Genomic DNA, 18,688 nt, shown 5'->3' with positions numbered 1-18,688 from the left:
CCAGGCGCCCCTCCAGTGAGTCATTCTTAAGATAATTCCTGGTGCACGATGCGTGCTTTTCCTGCAATTTCTGCTCTCGCTTTCACCCAATGAAGGAAGAGGTGATTAGAAGCCACTTGGGCAGGGGTGGGTGAAGACATGAGGAAACTCAGCCTGAGGCCCAGCAGGGTGCCCGAGGCCGGAACCTGTGCTGCCCGCCCACAGGGCAGGGATCTGAAGCCAGGACTGGGACTCCAGAGCCTGTGCTGTCCCAGTTCCTGCACAAGAACTGAATCCTTGCAGGGGCGGGGAGTGGGGCAGAAACATCTGCAGCAGCACCACTGCCCCTACATTACACATAACCTGGCTCCATCATTTCCTGAGTAACCCTGAGCAAGTCACTCACCCTCTCTGGGCCTCAGCTATCTCACCTGGAAAATGGCTCTAATGGCTCTGCAAAATGGCTCTAATATCTACCCAGATGACTGTTCCCACTAGATGTGGGCCACTCAGTAAACATGCACCTTTATAACCTCAGAGCTGTCGCCCCGTGTCAAGCTTCCTCTTCCTGTCACTACCTGACTCATGGACTAACTCAGGATGTGCCTTCCACAAGTCAGTGTATCAGACATCTCATTTCATCCTGATCTAAGGCCCGCAAACTACCGCACCCACCTGGTGTTTGGTCTTATTTGGAGAACAGAGTGAGAGATGCAGGCAGACAGAACACAGAGACACGAGTTGGGGAGAGCACAATGTGTGCGTATCAGAGCAAGACCAGGATCTTCTTTATCCCCCCACAATAAGTGAGAACCACCCTTCCCACCTCTATCTCCCCACATTGGTCAGAGAATTTCTCCAGGAGTAATGAAGTTGTAATTTGAGGCCAGTGGAGTTCAGGGTAAAGCTCCAGGCTCTGGTGCAGGGTGGGGTTGAATTACACCATCACCACTTCCTGACTGGGTACTCCTGGGGAGTGCTCGCCCCTCTCTGTATCTCAGTTTCCTCCTGTGGAAAATGGAGGTCTTCATTAACAGGTCAACAGCAGGTCTGCTCACGGTGGCTGAGAAGAGGTCGGATCAGCACAGAGGCTAGGGCCTGGCACCCTAACAGCTCGGCAGGTGTTAGCCACGATCGCTACCAGTATTTGGGTACTGGCTACTCTAACTAGGTCCTCCTCCTCCTGTCAGTGAGGGCTGGTCGAGGCTCTTCTGGGTGCTGCTGGGTCCCCAGCACTGCAACACAGACCTGGCAGAGGCAGCACTCGGGGGGCTGTTTTCTGATTGAACAAATGGAAAAGGCTGCAAGAAGTTCTGAGCTAGACCTCAGCTTACTGAGAGAGGGGCAGAGGGAGGGAAGAGAGAGATGCAGTGATGAGGAGAAGCTAGAAAAGATTAGGAAAGGAAAGGGAGCTCTCTGTATCCAGCCCACTTGCTTCACAGTCGGGGAAAGTGAGACCGAGAGACGCAGAGATGTCCTAAGCCCAAGCACCTGGCCCCACGCCTGGCTGCCTCCCTTCCCCAAGTCTGACCTGCTTGTAGACTCTGGGAACAGACAGATGCACTAGAAAAAGCACAGGACTTTATTTTTCCTATTACAAAGGGCAGGTCTTCGCAGGACGAGAGCAGGAATTCTGACGGCAGGGAGGAGGCCCCTACTTGCCAGCGATGAGCGGGTTCCGCAGGACCACGATGACCGAGTCCCCGCGCAGGAACATCTTGGAGATGTAGCGGTCCTTGTTGACTGGCTTGGACTTCTTCTTGCCCTTGCCACTCTTGGGGACCTCGGTCCACATCTCCTTCACATTCTCCAACACCATGTTGCAGTGCCTGGGGTGGGGGGAGGCACCGGGATTGAGCGGAGAGCCTTCCATCCCCCCCTCTTCCAGCAGCACCCACAGAACGTGCAGGCCTGGGACCAGGGCAGCTGGGGCTCCCATGCCACCTCTGCCAGTCCTCAGGTTGAGGCCTGGGCAAAGCAATTCACCATTCTAGGCCCCAATGTCCCGCTCTCTAAAACGGAGCCATTCCCAGAGCCCCCCTCATAGGGCTGCCATGAGGATAAGTCAATATGGCATTCTTGAAAAGACTCAGAACAGGACCCCAGCCCAAGGTAAAGGTAAGCAAAATGGTCTGCTTGAGTTTCCGAACTCCAAGGACTTCCAAAGGCAGCAGCACAGGAGCCGCTTCTCTGCGGAACCAGAGGCCCCTGGGGCTCTGAGGGTACATGGTGCCTCCACTGCCAGCCCGCGTGGTCCCTGTCTCCTCATGGTGCCAGAGGGACGCATGTGAGGACAAGATGGATTGGCTCACTCCGCAGGCACTTAAAATGAATACAGCCCTGAAGCAACAGAGGATATCCCTGCCCTGACCGGGTCTGCATTCCAGGGAGGAGAGAAGAAGGCTACAGAAGTCAACAGACGGACCTGATACACTGTCAGATTATGTTACCTGCTAGGAAGAACAATTAAAGCCAGGCGAAGGGAATAGAAGGAAATGTTACCAAGTGGCAAGAGAAACAGTTAAGAAGAGCGGAGAAGCTCTGCACCTTGCTATGGATGATAGCCAGGAGGGACTGCTGAGGAACAAATGCCAAGTACGCGAGCAAAGTGATTCTTTTGAGGGGAAGAAAGGGGGCAGGAGAAGCATCAATTTTGCCCACTTGCTTGTACAACACAGAATCCTAGAAAACATTCGGAGACGGGGGTGGGGGCAGTGGGGTGACCTGGGAAGACTGGGGACAGGCTGGATGGAAAGTCTTCATTAGACTGCTACTACTGTTTTTGGAATCCTGTGAACACCTACGCAATTTAGAGAAAAATAAAAAAAAGTGGGGGACACCTGGGTAGCTCAGTGGGTTAAAGCCTCTGCCTTCAGCTCAGGTCATGATCTCAGAGTCCTGGGATCAAGCCCCGCATCGGGCTCTCTACTCAGCAGGGAGCCTGATTCGCCCTCTCTCTCTGCCTGCCTCTCTGCCTACTTGCGGTCTCTGTCTGTCAAATAAATAAATAAATAATCTTAAAAAAAAAAGAAAAGTAGTAGCAGCATACCAATATGGAAACATTTCCAAGGTATACTGTTAAGCGAAAAAGCTGAGGTCTAAAACTGTGTGATGTGGGGCCCCTGGGTGGCTCAGTAGGTTAAGCCTCTGCCTTCAGCTCAGGTCATGATCTCAGAGTCCTGGGATAGAGCCCCGCATCGGGCTCTCTGCTCAGCATGGAGCGTGCTTCCCCCCCCCTCCTCTCTGCCTGCTTGTGATCTCTGTCTGTCAAATTAAAAAAATAAAATAAAATAAAACTGTGTGATGTGCCATTAGCAGTGAATTAAAAGTAAAGGAAAGCACCTTCCTCTGTCCGTTGGTCTGATGTCATGTGAGGAGACAGACCTGAGGAATTCGCCATGGAGGGCTTCGTGGGGAGGGAAACTGGTGGGCAAGGAGCAAAGACTCTCTCTTCATTGGGCGCTTTTGTTTCTTTTCAATTTTGCCTCAACTGAATGCACTGCTCTCCCAAGAAAGTAACGTAATTAATAAAGTAAGTACCGGGGTTAGGAACGCCTTAGTGCCCTGCAGGGACGTTCTCAGACCACTGGCACAGTGTGAAAACAAGATGCAGAAAAGCACATGGGAGATTCAGTCTTAAAAACAATTAAGTTTATGACAGGACGGCATGTCAATTAAACCTCAAGAAAGCTGCTCGCTAACACCACAGAGAGGTCCCTGCATGTGTGTGAGAGTCCAGTGTGCTGTGGCAGGATACGTTCTAGGGTGAGAGGCTGGGCAGGGTGGAGAGGTGGGAAGCTGATGTGGGGACAAGCAGCAGTAGCGAGGGGAAGAAGAGAGAATCACCTTAAAAAACAAAACAAAACAAAACACAGGGGCGCCTGGGTGGCACCATCATTTCCTGAGTAACCCTGAGCAAGTCACTTACCCTCTCTGGGCCTCGGGTCATGATCCCAGGGTCCTGGGATCGAGCTCCCATCAGGCTCCCTGCTCAGTGGAGAACCTGCTTCTCCCTGTCTCCTCCCAGCTCACATCTCTGTCACTTTCTCTGTCTCTCTCTCAAATAAATAAAGAGAATATTTAAAAAAAAGGGGGGAAATAAGTATACATGTGGGGTGCTGGGTGGTGCAGTCAGTTGAATGGCGACTTTTGGTCTCAGCCTGGGTCATGATCTCACATTGTGAGATTGAATCCTGCCTTGGGATCTGAACTCAGTGCAGAGTCTTGCTTGGAACTCTCTCTCCCTCTGCCCCTCCACCCTAAATTAAATAAATCTTTTTTTTTTTTTTAATTTTATCTATTTTTTTAAAACATTTTATTTATTTATTTGACAGACAGAAATCACAAGTAGGCAGAGAGGCAGGCAGAGAAAGAGGGGGAAGTAGGCTCCCTGCCAGAGCAGAGAGCCCAATGCGGGGCTTGATCCCAGGACTCTGAGATCCTGACCTGAGCCAAAGGCAGAGGCTTAACCCACTGAGCCACCCAGGCGCCCCTTAAATTTTATCTATTTTTTTTTTTTTTTAAAGATTTTTTATTTATTTATCTGACAGAGAGAAATCACAAGTAGATGGAGAGGCAGGCAGAGAGAGAGAGAGAGGAAGCAGGCTCCCTGCCGAGCAGAGAGCCCGATGCGGGATTCGATCCCAGGACCCTGAGATCATGACCTGAGCTGAAGGCAGCGGCTTAACCCACTGAGCCACCCAGGCGCCCCAAATTTTATCTATTTGACAGAGATCACAAGTAGGCAGAGAGAGAGGAGGAAGCAGGCTCTCCACTGAGCAGAGAACCCGATGCGGGGCTCGATCCCAGAACCCTGGAATCATGACCTGAGCCGAAGGCAGAGGCTTTAACCCACTGAGCCACCCAAGCGCCCCTAAATTAAATAGATCCTAAAATAAATGTGCGTGCGCGCACACACACACGTATATAAATAAACCACCACCAACTGTGCTGTCGCTAAGTGCAAGGTCCCTCTTCTAAGCACGAAGTCCACAGTCCTCACTGCATCTTACCCCCAGGAGGCAAACACTAGGGTCACCTCCAGCTTCCAGTGCAGGATACCGGGCACAGAGGGATGACATTCTGGTAGTGGCAGGGCCTGTGTTCAAATCCAGGTCTACCTGCCTCCATGGGCTCGGCACTTCCTATTCTCATTCTCATTGTCCTCGAGAAGAAACTGAAGTTCAGAGTGAAAAGACCCATTCATGGTCACGTAACAGCATGTGGCGAAAACATTCTAGACTTACGCTTTGCCACACTACTTCCCACATGCTAACTGAAGCCTGCAGGATATATGTTTACTGAGCATTTACCACATGAGCTACTGAGCCAAGGACTCTTCCTACAGAAATCCTTAATCCTCACCACCATCCTGCGAGAGGTATTTTTATGACACCCTTTTTGCAGACAAGGACACTGAGGCCCAGAAAGGGAAAAAAACCACTCGCTGTTCTGTCTGGCTGGAACACTCGGACCGCAAGTGAAGCTTGCTCCTTCACTGTATCTAGATCTGATCGTCATGGCCTCTTCCTGTGGGGCCTCTCGTGTTACAGCACCTCCTTCCCAGCACTCCAAACTCTCACTTGGCTTTTCTTTTTTTTTTTTAAGATTTTATTCATTCACGATAGGGAGTGAGCAAGAGCAAGCACGAACTGGGTCGGGGCAGAGGGAGAGGGAGAAGTAGACTCCCCACTGAGCAGAGCCCTGACGCAGGGCTCAATCCCCTGACCCAAGGATCATGACACGTACATGGGAGCAGATGCCCACCAACAGAGTCACCCAGGCACCCCTAGCTTTACTTTTCTTGACAAATTATTTACGTGCCCACTGTCGGCTTCCCGACCTATGGCGTGAGTTCTCTGAGTATAGGACCCATCTTTGTTTTAGTCACTGCTATCTCTGGACCCTAAAATAAGTACTGGGCACGGGTACTCTACATTATAACAGCAAAAAGCGATGAAGAGGTTCCTGCGTGCCCGAGGCTGTACTGCTGATGACTTCACTACATGTCTCATGTGTTAAGTCACTGAATCTCTGCAACCACCAGAATTAGCGTCATCGTATGGAAGAGATAAAGTTACTTGCTGAAGGTCGTCTGGCTGCTAAGAGGCAGAGCTGGGACACGAATCCAGGAAGCCTGGCTCCCATGTTCGTGCCCAGCACTACTGCACCACCCAGCTGGATGGACCACAAGATACGGCAAGACACCGTCGCACCTTGTGGTCTGCAGGTACTTATGTCCCAGGACTCTGAAAATCCTGAGGAGCTGGGACCACATCTCTGGGCTTGGACAGAACACGTTCCAGGACCTCGGAGCTCACCTGTCGAAGGCCTTCACGCGGCCCAGGAGCTTCTTGTTGTTGCGACAGTTGATGAGCACCTGGGTGTTGTTCTTGACTGACTGCGTGAGCACAGAGAGCGGACCCGTGTTGAACTCTTCCTCCTCCCGCTTCTGCAGCTCCTCTGGGGTCATCTCACTCTTGGGCTTGTTGAGGAGGCTCCTGAGTGGGCAAGCATGGAACCCACAGGTGAGGGCGCCCAGTGCTGCAGCTTGTGTGGTCACATGGCCTTGCACTTGGGTGTCTCCCCAACCTTTCCCCGACACTCCCACCCTCCTGCTCAGTCCCTCTCGCTTGCCGTCACCTCTTGGATGCATAACAGACACTGCCAGTCTCACACAGCCTCCGCTGAGCTCCAGATCTCCCAACCACCCCCAACCTCCTCCATCCACAGCCTTCCTCGTCTCCATCCTTCTAGTTCCCTGAGCAAAAAACTCTGCTATCAGTTTGACTCTTCTCACATCATACATTCAATGTGCCAGCAAATCCTGACATCTGTCTCTAAAATAGACTCAAAAGCTCACCTTTCTTATCATGGCCTAACCTCCATCACCTCTCTCTTCTAACAGCCTTACTTGCCTCCCTGCCTCCACTCATGCTCCCCAACCGTCTGTTTCCCGGAGGAGTCCCAGAGGTTGTATCAAAAAGTAAGTCGTATCTTCTCATGCTTCGAAACCCTCCTATGCCTTCCATCTCTTTGTAAAAGATAAAATCCGAAGTTTTTACAATGCCCTGCATCTGCCCATCCCTCGGGTCCACCAGTGGCCTCCTAGGTGGTCCTTTAAGGTATCAGGCAAACTTTCACCTTGGGCCTTTGCATTTGCTTTCCCTCTGTCTTTACCCTCCCCAGATATCTCCATGGATCTCAGGGTCTTCAGGTCTTTGTTCACCTGTAGCCTTCTCAATGTGTCCTACACTGGTTATTAAGTTACTCTCTCTCAAAACTGGCACACCCCATTGCTTTTACCCTGCTCTATTGGTTCTTTACTCACAGCTCTGGTCACCTAACACGCCCTAATGCTTTACATGTTTTATTATCAGTGTATTCATTGCCGGTCTTTTCCCACCCCGAAGCTGCGGCTGGGGAGATTTTTTTTTTTATGGGGCAGGGGTGGTATTCACTGATGTAGCCCATGAGCCTAAGCAATGCCCGATAAGGGGCTGCTCAATAAATAACTGCTGAGTATATAAATCAGGAAAATCATTTCGGCGACTCGTGAGCTGAAAAACTCTCGAATGAGGTGCAAAGCCACCGCCTCCAAGCTCAAACTGTCCAGAAAAGTCCCGCACCTAAAGCCGTTATTTCTAAAACTCCACACTCCCGTTTCCCAGGCTCTTTGCTTCCCCTTAAAATCCCTTTCAGTAAGACCAATTATCTGGGAAATCCCAGCCCGTTAACGGATAAAGATGCCTTCTGTCTCGAACTCAGGACCCATCAAAGGCCCTAAGCCCGTCCTCAAACCCGTCAGGAGAAAGGCGCGTACTTTACCCCTAAAATCTCTGCCCTCGTCCCGCCGGTAAGGGGCCACCGGTAAGGGGCCACATTTACGTCCTCAACCCCACCCCCACCACCAAAGCCTAGCCCGGCCTCACATGGTAGTAGCTGCCGCGGTCCCTGGTCAGCACCGTCTCCGCGTTGCGGCTGCCTCTGAAGGGAGAGCCACAGGCGGGACTTCCGTTTCCGGCAGCTCACTTCCGCCGGCGCCTGCGCGATCCCAACCTGCGGGGGCGTGGCCTGTTGCCATAGCGACCCGCGCCAGCGCCGCGCAGAGGTGGGGTGGAAACATTGCCTAGTAGTTCAAGGTGTTGCGGGACATTACGGGGCAGATATTCACGACAATGGAGAGAAGGAAAAAACGGATTCGACTCAAATCATTTTGTTGTAGAACGGCACAGGTTGAAGGAGGGAAAGGACACCTCTTTCCAAATGCCCGCCGGCCCTGCCTTTGGGGGCGCGGCCTCCGCGAAGCCAATCGGCTCCTCGCTTCAGGGACGGACACCGCCCCTTTTCCTTCAGGGTCCGTTCTATTACGTGTCTATTGATCTTCCCGACTCCGAGTAACCAATCCTTTGCCTTCGTACGGGAGGGGCGTGGACCTGCGCCTGGGTCCAAAGTTTTCCACGATCAAACATTTCTCATTGGCTTCCTTTCCTCCGCTGAGGCGGAGCCTACCCCTTTCGCGCTCCCTTTTGGGGTTGTGCAACTCTCAGGGGAACCAACCCCCAAAGCCCCAGGGAGACAAGGAGGCGTGTTCTCCGAACAACAGTCCCCATTGGCTTCACTGACCGAGGGAGGGTGGGCTGGTGTAGCCGCTCTTCTTGTTCATTGGCCCGGTGATTCCATGGGGTGGGATTTGGCTGGGCCTAAACTCTCCGCCGTCAGGGACCGGTTTCTGGGCGAAGCTGCCATGCCTTCCGGGGGCCGCGGGCGGTCCCGGCTGCGGCTCGGGGAACGTGGCCTCTTGGAGCCACCCTCACCGCCCAAGCGCCGCCTGCTCCCTCGGGCGCATTTCTTGCCCCTGCTTCTGCTGTCCCTGGCCGTGGCCTCGGCGTTCTACACCATCTGGAGCGGCTGGCTCCGCCAGACTGAGGAGCTGCCGCGGGGCCGGGAGCTGCGGGTGAGGCTGGGCAGGGACAGGGGCACCGCGGGAACACTCGTTCCCCGCCTCCCCTTCCCTGCGGTCTCAGGTTGACGTGGCCGTATCGGATGGCTCCAGCCGCAGGTGCTGTGGTCTCCATCGTTAGAGCGCATGCCCGCTGCGAAAGAACTGAGGCTTAGGGCTTATTCTGCAATGGGTGGTTCTCCCGAAGAGGAAGGGTCTGGAGTAGTAAGACTTAGGAGTTCTGGGTTCTAATCTGAAAGTCAGCTATTTGGAAGAGTCCTTCCTCTCACTCGGCCTTGATTTCTGCGTCAGGATTGGGGTGGGCTGGACCTCAGAGGCTCACAGGGACTTTTCCGGAGTCTAGCATTTATCCTGGAAATATCCGATGCTGGAGTCTCGAATTCGGAGGAAGAACCGGGGTTTCTTAGGGGCGATGGCGTCCGGGTTGGGGTCGGAAGGGAGGTTGCTCTTACGCTCGGCTCTTCCCTCTCCCATCCACTCCTAAGGGCCGGCTGATCGGAAGCCTCCCCGAAGCTCGGCTGCGGAGGGTAGTGGGGCAACTGGACCCAGACCGTCTCTGGAACACTTATCTGCGCCCCCTGCTGGTTGTGCGGACCCCGGGCAGCCCAGGCAATCTCCAAGTCAGAAAGGTAAGGGCCCCCACCTCCAACCCCTGGCCCTGCAGCCTGCCAGGGAATAGGAAACAGGCATTCTTCCCAAGATCCTCCAAGCAGCTAAGACGCAGAGTTGGGACTCTGACTGGAGCGAACCTGAATCTAGAGTCCCACGTTGGTAACCACTAGGCAGTATTGCCCTCTGTAGTCCCTGCAGAAGCTTACTGCGTGCCAGGCAACAGCTCTATGAAGTGATCACCCATGTAATCCTCACTACGAAGATGGAAACTGAGGACCGGAGCAGTTAGGCATTTTGGCCAAATCAAGAGCTAGTAAATGTTATACCGAGGGTTTCAACCCAAATTTCAGATTGACTCTGGGGCTGGCACACTCCCAGAAAGCATCTAGTCATTTGAAGACTTATCCCTAGAGTTCAGATCCCACCTCAACCACTTGGAGTGTGACGTTGGACTAGTTTCTTAACCTCTCTGTGCCTCAGTTTCCTCAGCTATGAAATGGAGCCATCAACAGTCCCTATTCCTACAGGGTTTCTAGAACAGGGCTTGGCACACAGTGAGTGCTATGGACGAGTGAGCTGGGATTAGCTTTGGCGTGGAGAGGCAAGGTCATGACACACCTGGCACTCCGTAGGCCCTCAGCAAAAGCGTGTCAAGGCAATGACTTAACCCAAAGTGGGGATTAGGAGTCAGCCCAAGTGCTCTGCATGGCTCAGGTCACATGGCCCTTCTTCCAACCTCCTCCCCAGTCCCTACCCACCCTCCCACCTCTCTCCTGCCGCTAGTTCCTGGAGGCTACTCTGCGGACCCTGACCGCAGGCTGGCATGTGGAACTGGACCCCTTCACAGCCTCGACACCCCTGGGGCCGCTGGACTTTGGCAACGTGGTGGCCACACTGGACCCGGGGGCTGCCCGTCACCTCACCCTTGCCTGCCATTACGACTCCAAGCTCTTCCCATCTGGGTCGACTCCCTTTGTGGGGGCCACGGATTCGGCTGTGCCTTGCGCCCTGCTGCTGGAGCTGGCCCAGGCCCTCGACAGGGAGCTGAGTAGAGCCAAGGAGCAGGTGAGGAGTGGGGAGAAGGGTGGGAGACTGGGGTTGCCTCGACCCCAGTCCAAGCCTCCAACCCTCCCTGCCTGGACTTGTCTTTCTATCTCCATTCCATACTCGCAGTCACAGGGATCTTTCCTTCCCCTGAGTGTCAGATCCCGTTTCTTCTCTCCCCAGAACCCTCCCATGGATCCCACCCTATTGCAGACATAAGCCAGAGTTCTTAGAGGGGCCCAGGAGTCTCCTCTCCCTCCCGTGTCCCTCCTAACCCCACTCTAGCTACCCACTCACTTCCTCCCCATTCCTCGGACTTATAGGGCTCACTCCCATCTGAGAGCTTTTATACCTACTGTTTGGCCTGGCTAGAATGTGCTTTTTACAGACATCTTCCTGGCTGGCTCCCACCTTCCATTCAAGTGTCCACTCCTATGTCACCACCTCCAAGATGGTTTCCCAGCCACCCCAAGAGAGCCCCCATCACTATCCCAAGTCTTTATGGTGTTTAATATGGATGTGTTTTTCCGTCTGCCCAGCTAGTTCAAAATCCCTATAGGCCAGGATTTGGCAGCTCTTGTCTTCTGCTGTATTCTCTGAGTCCAGAAGATTCCCTGGCAGTAAATTATGTCAAGAGAAATGTGTAGGATTTGCAAATGAAAGAAAGAAAAAAAAAAAAGAAAGAAAGAAAGAAAAAAAATGAAATTTAAAAAATGAAATGAAATTAAAAAAAAAAAAAAAGCACAAATGTCTTCCTGCTTCTCCCCTGCTCAGACCCCTTCCGTGGTTTAGACTCCCTCAGGCCTCTTCACAAAGCTCCCTGGCTCTGGTGCCAACCCTTGGCCTTATTGCTTCTTGCCTGGAAACACTCTCCCCTCTGCCCCGTTTTGCCAGGCCAGCTCCCACTCACCTCCGTGCAAACTTCCCTTCCCAGCAGACCCAAAGTGCTCCCCGGGCCAGGTTATCCCCCACTCCCTTCCCGTGCTCTTTTGGAACCCCAGAGTGCTTGGAAGCATTCGACCCAAGTGCATTTCACTGCATAATGATTCGTCTGTGGGTCTGTCTCTTCTGTTAAAGGAGCCTAGAGAATAATAATCAGAGCCGCCCCTTCTTAGTTACTATATGCCAGGCGCTGTTCCAGGACCTGGATTTGCACCCTACTGTATGATTAGAATTGTTATTAATCCCATTTTGTCATCTGATGCCTTGAGAAGTTAGTAACTTACCTCTAAGTTACTGCTCGGCTACGAAGGGGTGGAGCCAGGATTTGAACCCAGGTGGTCTGGCTCAGGTTCTGCACTTCTGGCCCCCACGCTCTACAAGTGAGGAGACCTAGTTTGCCCTATTCAGTGATGCAGGCAGGCAGGAAACATGGACAGGTCGAGCCTGAGGGCTGGAGCCCAGCTGGCCCTGACCCCCGGCTCCCACAGGAGGCCCCGGTGACTCTGCAGCTGCTCTTCTTGGACGGTGAAGAGGCCCTGAAGGAGTGGGGGCCCCAGGACTCCCTCTATGGCTCCCGGCACCTGGCCCAGCTCATGGAGTCTGCCCCCCACAGCCCAGGCCCCACCAGGATCCAGGCTATCGTAAGACCAGGGCCCCCACTGGGTTCTGGTGAGGGCGGGAGAGGGCGACACAAGGTTGGTGATATCCCACCCGGCCTCTCTCTTCCTAGGAGCTCTTCATGCTTCTCGATCTCCTGGGCGCCCCTAATCCGAACTTCTACAGTCATTTCCCTCACACAGCTCGCTGGTTCCATCGCCTGCGGAGCATTGGTAAGCATGAAGGTAGGGGGCGGGCACCGGCCTGGATGCTGGAGGAACAGCCTGGGTGGGGCGGGTACCTGTTCTCTGAGGGGTCATCCAGCCGCCCTCTACCTCCCTGCTGTCTCTCTAAGGCACTAGGGCAGAAACACACAAAGATCCCGTGGCAATCAAGTGTGGTGATTCCACACAGGCCTTGGGGTCCAGTAGCCTTGGCTTTGAATTCTGGCTGTGCCTCTTCCCAGTTGTGTGAACCTGGGCCAGTGGCTTCATCTCTTTGAGCCTCCATTTCCTATCTATAAAATGGGCATGATGATAGCGAAAGTAGGGAGATCTACCTTCTAGGCTCGGAGGGAATAGAGGAGACCAGGAACACAGTGAGCCCATGGTAAGGGATAGTGAACTGTATCCCTGTGGGCGTGATCAGTGCCCTGCACTGCCCTGATCTGTGAACTGGGGACCCTTTGACCCTGAGGGGCTGACCCTTGCTTTCTAACCCCCACTGCTACCAGAGAAGCGACTGCACCGCCTAAACCTGCTACAGTCTCATCCCCAGGAAGTGATGTATTTCCAGCCGGGGGAGCCCCCTGGCTCCGTAGAAGATGACCACATCCCCTTCCTCCGTCGAGGTACTTGATGTGGGGGTGGGGGTAGGGGGCAGTGTCTAAGGGAGGGACAGGTGGGACCTGGATTTGGCCCCATCCCAGGATCGGGGACCGGTGGCAAGTTGCTGAACATCTTTGTGCCTTGACTTTCTCATCTGTAGAATGGGGCACTAAGAGACCCTATCTCAGACTTGTTGAGGGCACCGAATGAGCTCATCATACATGTACAGACATTAACTTGCACAGTGCCTGGCCCACAGTAAGCATTCAGAGAATGTTAGCTACTGCTGGCGGTGCCTCAGTGAGCACAGATTCCAGTACTTGTCTTTCAAGGCCCTGCGGGAGCCCCACAGAATCACGGAGGAGCTTCCAAAAATGTCCAGTTGCGTTTTAGGCGTTTTTCATTTCACTGACCCACAATCTAGGGTCTCTGCGTTAGTTTTACAAAACTCCCAGATGATTCTGCCGCACAGCCAGGGCGGAAGACATCTGGTAGAGGGGTTCAGAACATGGGTTTTAGAATAGGACAGACTGGGGCACCTGGGTGGCTCAGTGGGTTAAGCATCTGCCTTTGGCTCAGGTCATGATCCCGGGGTCCTGGGATCGAGCCCCGCCTCAGGCTCCCTGTTCAGTGGGGAGTCTGCTGCTCCCTCTGCCTGCTGCCCCTCCTGCTTATGCTCTCACTCTCTCTGTCAAATAAAGTCTTAAAAAAAAGGGGAGGGGAGCTATTCATAAAGAGAAAAGGAGCCTAATAAAATACCTGGCAATCTGAGGTCAAAAACATCTTTCCCTTCTTCTGGTCTTTGCATAACCCCGTATGTTTTGAGTTCTCTAGTTGGCGTGTAAGAACAATACATGTACTGGATATGTATATATTTTTAAATGAACATGTTGCCCTCACATGCTTAAAATCATCCTTCAGGGTTCTTCAAGTGCCAGGACAGGCTATCTTCTGGGGGGGTGCGGTGAGGCAAGTTTCCCTGGGCCTGGGGCTAGGCTCCTGGGTTGGCCTGACCAAGCCTCCCCTCTCTCCTGCCAGGGGTCCCAGTGCTCCACCTCATCTCCATGCCCTTCCCCGACGTGTGGCACACACCCCATGACTCTGAGGCCAACCTGCACCCCCCCACAGTGCACAACCTCAGCCGCATCCTCGCCGTGTTCCTGGCTGAGTATCTGGGGCTCTAGCCTCCGTGGCTGACGCTGGAGGAGAGGAGCCCAGCCAGGACGTGCCAAGGACACGTGGAACCAATGGACCTCAGGCCAGGCTGCCCCGCAGTATGCTGGCTTATCCTTTTCTTTGGCATGGGTTCTACTTGTGCTATGATTTGAAGACCCTCTTTCCTCTGTCTCAAGCCACCATTCTTTAAAGACATGGAGGAGTCAAGACCACTGTGGGGGTGGCAGCCAAAGGAATAAGGGCTTAGACCCCATCCTGGAAGAAGCAGTCGGTCAGAAGGTTAGCAGGGGCCAAAGGCTCTTCTCATTTTCATGGTCGGCATACCTTGGGCTGGCATCTGGACCGGTCACAGCACCCCGCCAAATGAATTCTCTGCGGCTTGTGTTTTTATGTCCATGGACTGCCGTGTGGGGGTCCACAGGGGATGTGCTTGGACGCAGGAACAGAGGAGGTGGAAGCCAATATTTGGGAACTCGAGTCGGCCAGACCCAAGGGCAACAGACCAGTGTTTCTGTGAAACATATTCTACAGAATTAGCATTACAAGGTGTTGCATGAAAAAGGGGATCGAAGACACAGGATGAGACATTAAATGAGTTTCTTCATTGCACAATGTGAATTTTCAAGATTAAGAGGGAGTGCAGTGTTGTCTCCCCAAAGTATTTCACCATGGGAGCCCTTTATGGGGAAGCACCTAGAACTAGGGTACCTCAGAAGACACTTTGGGAAATGCTAGGTTTTGACAGTTCGAGTGTATTCATGGGAGGAATTAGTAAGACGGATTCACTGCCAATGAGTTCTACCAAACCATCCTTTCCTTTTCACTTGTGGGTTGAGGAAGTACTTCCCAACCCAGCTAAGGTTCAGACTCAACGGGGGTGCTTACTAAAAAATCCATACTCCCAGGTTCCACCCCAGACCTCCTGAATCAGAACTCCAGGGAGGGGCTGGGACTCTGCAATAAGCCACTGAGGGAGTCTCCCGATCAGAGAAGTTGGGGACCTGCTGTCCTTAAGGATACAGTGTGGGGTCTTCCCAGTGGCTTAGCAAAGCTACTCAAAAGAAAACCATAAACCGGAGGGTGCCTAGAGAGGGGGTCATCCTGTGGGGCTCTGTGCCTGCCAGTTTTGTGACTCAGATGGAGCCCTGGCAGGCAGTGGGGAGGCCAGGCCAGGATGGAGGGTTACTTAGCACTAAGTTGAGCACGGGCCTTCCAAGGCAGCTCGAAGCCTCGAGAAAACTCACAGCTGAGGGTCTCAAATGAGCGAGGATCTGTAGACCAGTCCTTGTTCATGGCTTGCCATAGTAGTTGACCTGTACCGAGCCCCTCCCGTGTGCCAGGCGCGGTGAGCACTTATCAGGTCAGGTGGTCTCCGCCCAAGTCCTGAGGTCGGTCCAGTTTCTGGTTCTCCTTTTGCAAAGGAGGCTGCAAGGGCTCAGGATCATGACCCGGTTGTTGACAGAGCCCACCTGCTCACCCACAATTGCAACTCCTAACCTCAGACTCCCAGAGATGACCTGTGCCGCGCCCACAGATGGTTGGTGAAGAGGAGCTCCCCCTGGGGCTCTACTCACTGCAAGCCAGACCAGGGTGGGGGGGGGGGTGCGAGTGAGGGAGAGGGAGAGATCTCTTAAGAGGTGGAGGTGACATGAGTCCTGAGTTTAGAACTGGAAATTGACGGACATCAACAGCCAGGGCGGGCGGCAAGGCTCCCCAACCACAGGAACAGCTCCTTTATTCATTCTTCGTGTGGCAGGCACAGTGCCAGCCATGTAAGAGTACCCCGTCTCTTCATCTCACAGCCACCCCAGAAGTAGGGGAGACCATCACCTCTATCAGAGACAGGGAGCCACACGCTGTTAACGCCCCGGGCTCTCCATGTGCGGTTGCGGACCGCACACCAGGCAAGGGGGCCTGATGCGCACTTTCCCCTGGAATCCGGGGCAGGGATCGGTAGCCCATTTCACAGATGGGGCTGCTGCGGTTTGGCATGATGTTTTCCCTAGTTCCTGTCGGTCCCCCAGACTTTGCACTCTGACAGGGTCCCTAGGTTTATCTGAGGAGCACAATGCCTGAGCACTCTTGAGTACCAACATCCCACAAATCCATGTTCTTGGCGGGACTGTCAGGATTCCCATTTTTACTTGAAACATCTTCAGAGAAATCAGTGGCTGCAGATCATGTGTCTAGGCACTTTTCTTCAAAATGCATTCACTTACGATGCACTGGTCTTATCAGTGTCATTCATCAGTCTGGAATTCGTGACCATCCTGTCTTAAAATATCATCTTCGCATCACTGTCTCTTCCGATTCTAGGCCAACTGAATGTGTGTTATAGACATTCTCACTCTATCTTCCATAACATTCCTCTCTATTTTCTTTTTTATTTGTTTCTGCCTCTGTGCTCCTTTTTGGACCTAGCTTTAGTTCAATCGTATTTTTCACTTGTGTCTGATTTGCTGTTGAGCTCAGCCTCTGAGTTTTTACTTTGGGTTCTTGTATCTGGGGCTTTTCCCCTTTCCCATCTGCTAGGCCATTATTTAGTTCTGGGTGGCCTGCAGAGATTTCCAAGCTCTTTTACATGTTTGCCCTGCTCGCAGAAAGCAGAGCGATCCTGTGGAAACTTTCGTAAGCAGTTAAGTGCAGAGTATCCCCGCTTTCCAAGCTTGTCACGCCGCTGCACTTCCACAAAAGACCTTAGGGGATGCCTGGGTGGCTCAGTCGGTTAAATGTCTGCCTTCAGCTCAGGTCATGATCCCGGGGTCCTGAGATCGAGTCCTGCATCATGCTCCTTGCTCAGCGGGGAGCCTGCTTCTCCCTCTGCTTCTGCTCTGACAAATAAACCTAAAAAGAAAAACAAGGGGCACCTGGGTGGCTCAGTGGGTTAAAACCTCTGCCTTCGGCTCAGGTCATGGTCCTGGGGTCCTGGGATCGAGGACCACATCGGGCTCTCTGCTCAGCAGGGAGCCTGCTTCCTCCTCTTTCCCTCTGCCTGCCTCTCTGCCTACTTGGGATCTCTGTCAAGTAAATAAATAAAATCTTTAAAATAAAAAAAAAAAAAGCCCCCACACAGCCTACCTTAGTACCTGTTCTCACTAACAGAAAGAGATCCAAAAAAGATCTTCACTTCTCTGAAAAAAGCCATTACTGTACTACGGTAGGTCTTTTATGAAAGCCAAGTGCTATAATTTGAGCTTTTGGAAAGTAGGGGAAAACCCATATTCTAATCTGTGACTGGCGGGTTCACCGATCAAAGACCTTGCGAATCTGCTTTTGCTCTGTTGTCTCCGCTGGTTCTTGCTTGTGGTGCTTTATTTCCATGCATGTTGAGTGACTTGACTGTGGGCTGCTCATGGCCTGAAAAATCATTTGTGGGGATTCTAGATGACCATTCCTTACACTGGAGGATTTATGTTTGTTTCTGTCAGACAGTTCGGCTCAGAAGTACCCTGAACACAAGGATGACGCCACACACCCGAGCCAAGGGCCAGCCTGTATCTGCACAGTCTCAGGGTCCACTTTCTTATCTCCTTTGGTCTTGTGTCCCCCTTTTCTGCAGTCTTCTGGGCTGTCCTCTGTACCTGAGCTTGTAGCTTGGTGGGGTCCCATTTCCTATTAAATTCCCCACCTTGGCCCCGCCTTCCGCCTGCTTATCCCCATAAGACCGCTGCATAGAAACCCACGTTTGTTGACACAAGCAAATACCCAGACCAAAAGTGGCTTCAGGGTCCCATATCTCTTCCCCTGAAATTTTTGGTGTGGTACATCCTTTAACTGTAGAATATTGGCTAGTTGGATGCTTTTCTTCTTCTTCTTCTTATTTTTTTTTACTACCTTTTTTCAGCCGGAGAATCCAAGTAATCTGGCCCATCCCTCCAGAGAAAATGGAAATCCCACAAAGCCAGGATGAGACCCAAACCCAGGTCTCTCCAATTCTAAATTCCAAGTATTAAAGTAACTACCATGATAGTTCTTAGTCTCTCTGGTCATTTTTATTCCCTGATAAGAACGTCAGAGGCTGTTGGGAGTACTTGGGTGGCTTGGTGGGTTAAGTGTCCCACTCTTGATTTTGGCTCGGGTCATGGGACTGAGCCCGGTCTCCAGCTCCATGCTGAGAGTGGCGCCTGCTTGGGATTCTCTCTCCCTCTGCCCCTCCCCAGTATGTGCACACTCGCGCTCCCTCTCTCTCAAATAAATAAGTCTTTAAAACAAAGAAACTGTTAATAACCTCTCACCATTCATTCTTCCCTATTCCTTCATACTAGAATTTTTAAAAATGACTTAATTCCCCTTTTTTATTTAGTAACTGACTGTTTTGAGGCTTTAATTATAGAGATCTTTAGTAAGATTTTTTTGTTAGGCATAATGTACTCAGCTGTAAAACCACATGTCCCAGGCTCCCTGGCAGCCGTTCGATACGGCTGAAGCTCGGACCAGTGAGATGTACATGTAAGTAGAGTATAATACTTATGGGAGGCAGGAGCCTTCTCTTCCTGCAAACTGGTGATGGTCAAAATTCTAGCAGGTCCACGGCCAAAGGACGGGGAGC

General features: G+C 52.5%; 2 protein-coding genes across 3 annotated transcripts; one reads left to right on the top strand and one right to left on the bottom strand.

The window, feature by feature from the left end:
• Positions 1 to 1,538: 1,538 nt before the first annotated feature.
• On the bottom strand, positions 1,539 to 8,045 carry SNRPD2 (small nuclear ribonucleoprotein D2 polypeptide). The gene is made up of 3 exons (XM_059152585.1): positions 7,911 to 8,045; positions 6,300 to 6,479; positions 1,539 to 1,808 (listed from the first exon to the last, which is right to left on the bottom strand). Coding segments are annotated over exons 1-3 (357 nt in total). The 5' UTR covers positions 7,913 to 8,045; the 3' UTR covers positions 1,539 to 1,633.
• Positions 8,046 to 8,663: 618 nt separating this feature from the next.
• Positions 8,664 to 14,770, top strand: QPCTL (glutaminyl-peptide cyclotransferase like). 2 transcript variants are annotated; one of them, XM_059151857.1, is made up of 7 exons: positions 8,672 to 8,935; positions 9,427 to 9,570; positions 10,337 to 10,618; positions 12,028 to 12,180; positions 12,270 to 12,369; positions 12,870 to 12,986; positions 14,002 to 14,770. In XM_059151857.1, exons 1-7 carry the CDS (start codon positions 8,726 to 8,728, stop codon positions 14,145 to 14,147), a joined length of 1,152 nt encoding a protein of 383 aa, XP_059007840.1. In that variant the 5' UTR covers positions 8,672 to 8,725; the 3' UTR covers positions 14,148 to 14,770. The 2 variants fall into 2 exon arrangements, with proteins under 2 accessions (XP_059007841.1, XP_059007840.1); XM_059151858.1 differs by lacking the exon at positions 12,028 to 12,180 and having other exon boundaries at positions 8,664 to 8,935.
• The last annotated feature ends 3,918 nt before the right edge of the window (positions 14,771 to 18,688 follow it).

The sequence above is a fragment of the Mustela lutreola genome, chromosome 16 (assembly GCF_030435805.1).
Source record: "Mustela lutreola isolate mMusLut2 chromosome 16, mMusLut2.pri, whole genome shotgun sequence".
Taxonomy (NCBI): Eukaryota; Metazoa; Chordata; class Mammalia; order Carnivora; family Mustelidae; genus Mustela; species Mustela lutreola.
The sequence above is the reverse complement of the archived record's forward strand: the minus strand, read 5'-3'. Positions and strand labels throughout refer to the sequence as shown.

Excerpts from the sequence above, each read along its gene's own strand:
- SNRPD2 (XM_059152585.1), bottom strand. Across the intron at positions 1,809-6,299 it reads CGCGTGAAGGCCTTCGACAG|GCACTGCAACATGGTGTTGG; the intron begins GTGAGCTCCGAG and ends CCCCCACCCCAG.
- QPCTL (XM_059151857.1), top strand. The coding sequence starts at position 8,726 with ATGCCTTCCGGGGGCCGCGGGCGGTCCCGGCTGCGGCTCGGGGAACGT. Across the intron at positions 8,936-9,426 it reads CGCGGGGCCGGGAGCTGCGG|GGCCGGCTGATCGGAAGCCT; the intron begins GTGAGGCTGGGC and ends TCCACTCCTAAG. Across the intron at positions 12,181-12,269 it reads CCACCAGGATCCAGGCTATC|GAGCTCTTCATGCTTCTCGA; the intron begins GTAAGACCAGGG and ends CTCTCTTCCTAG.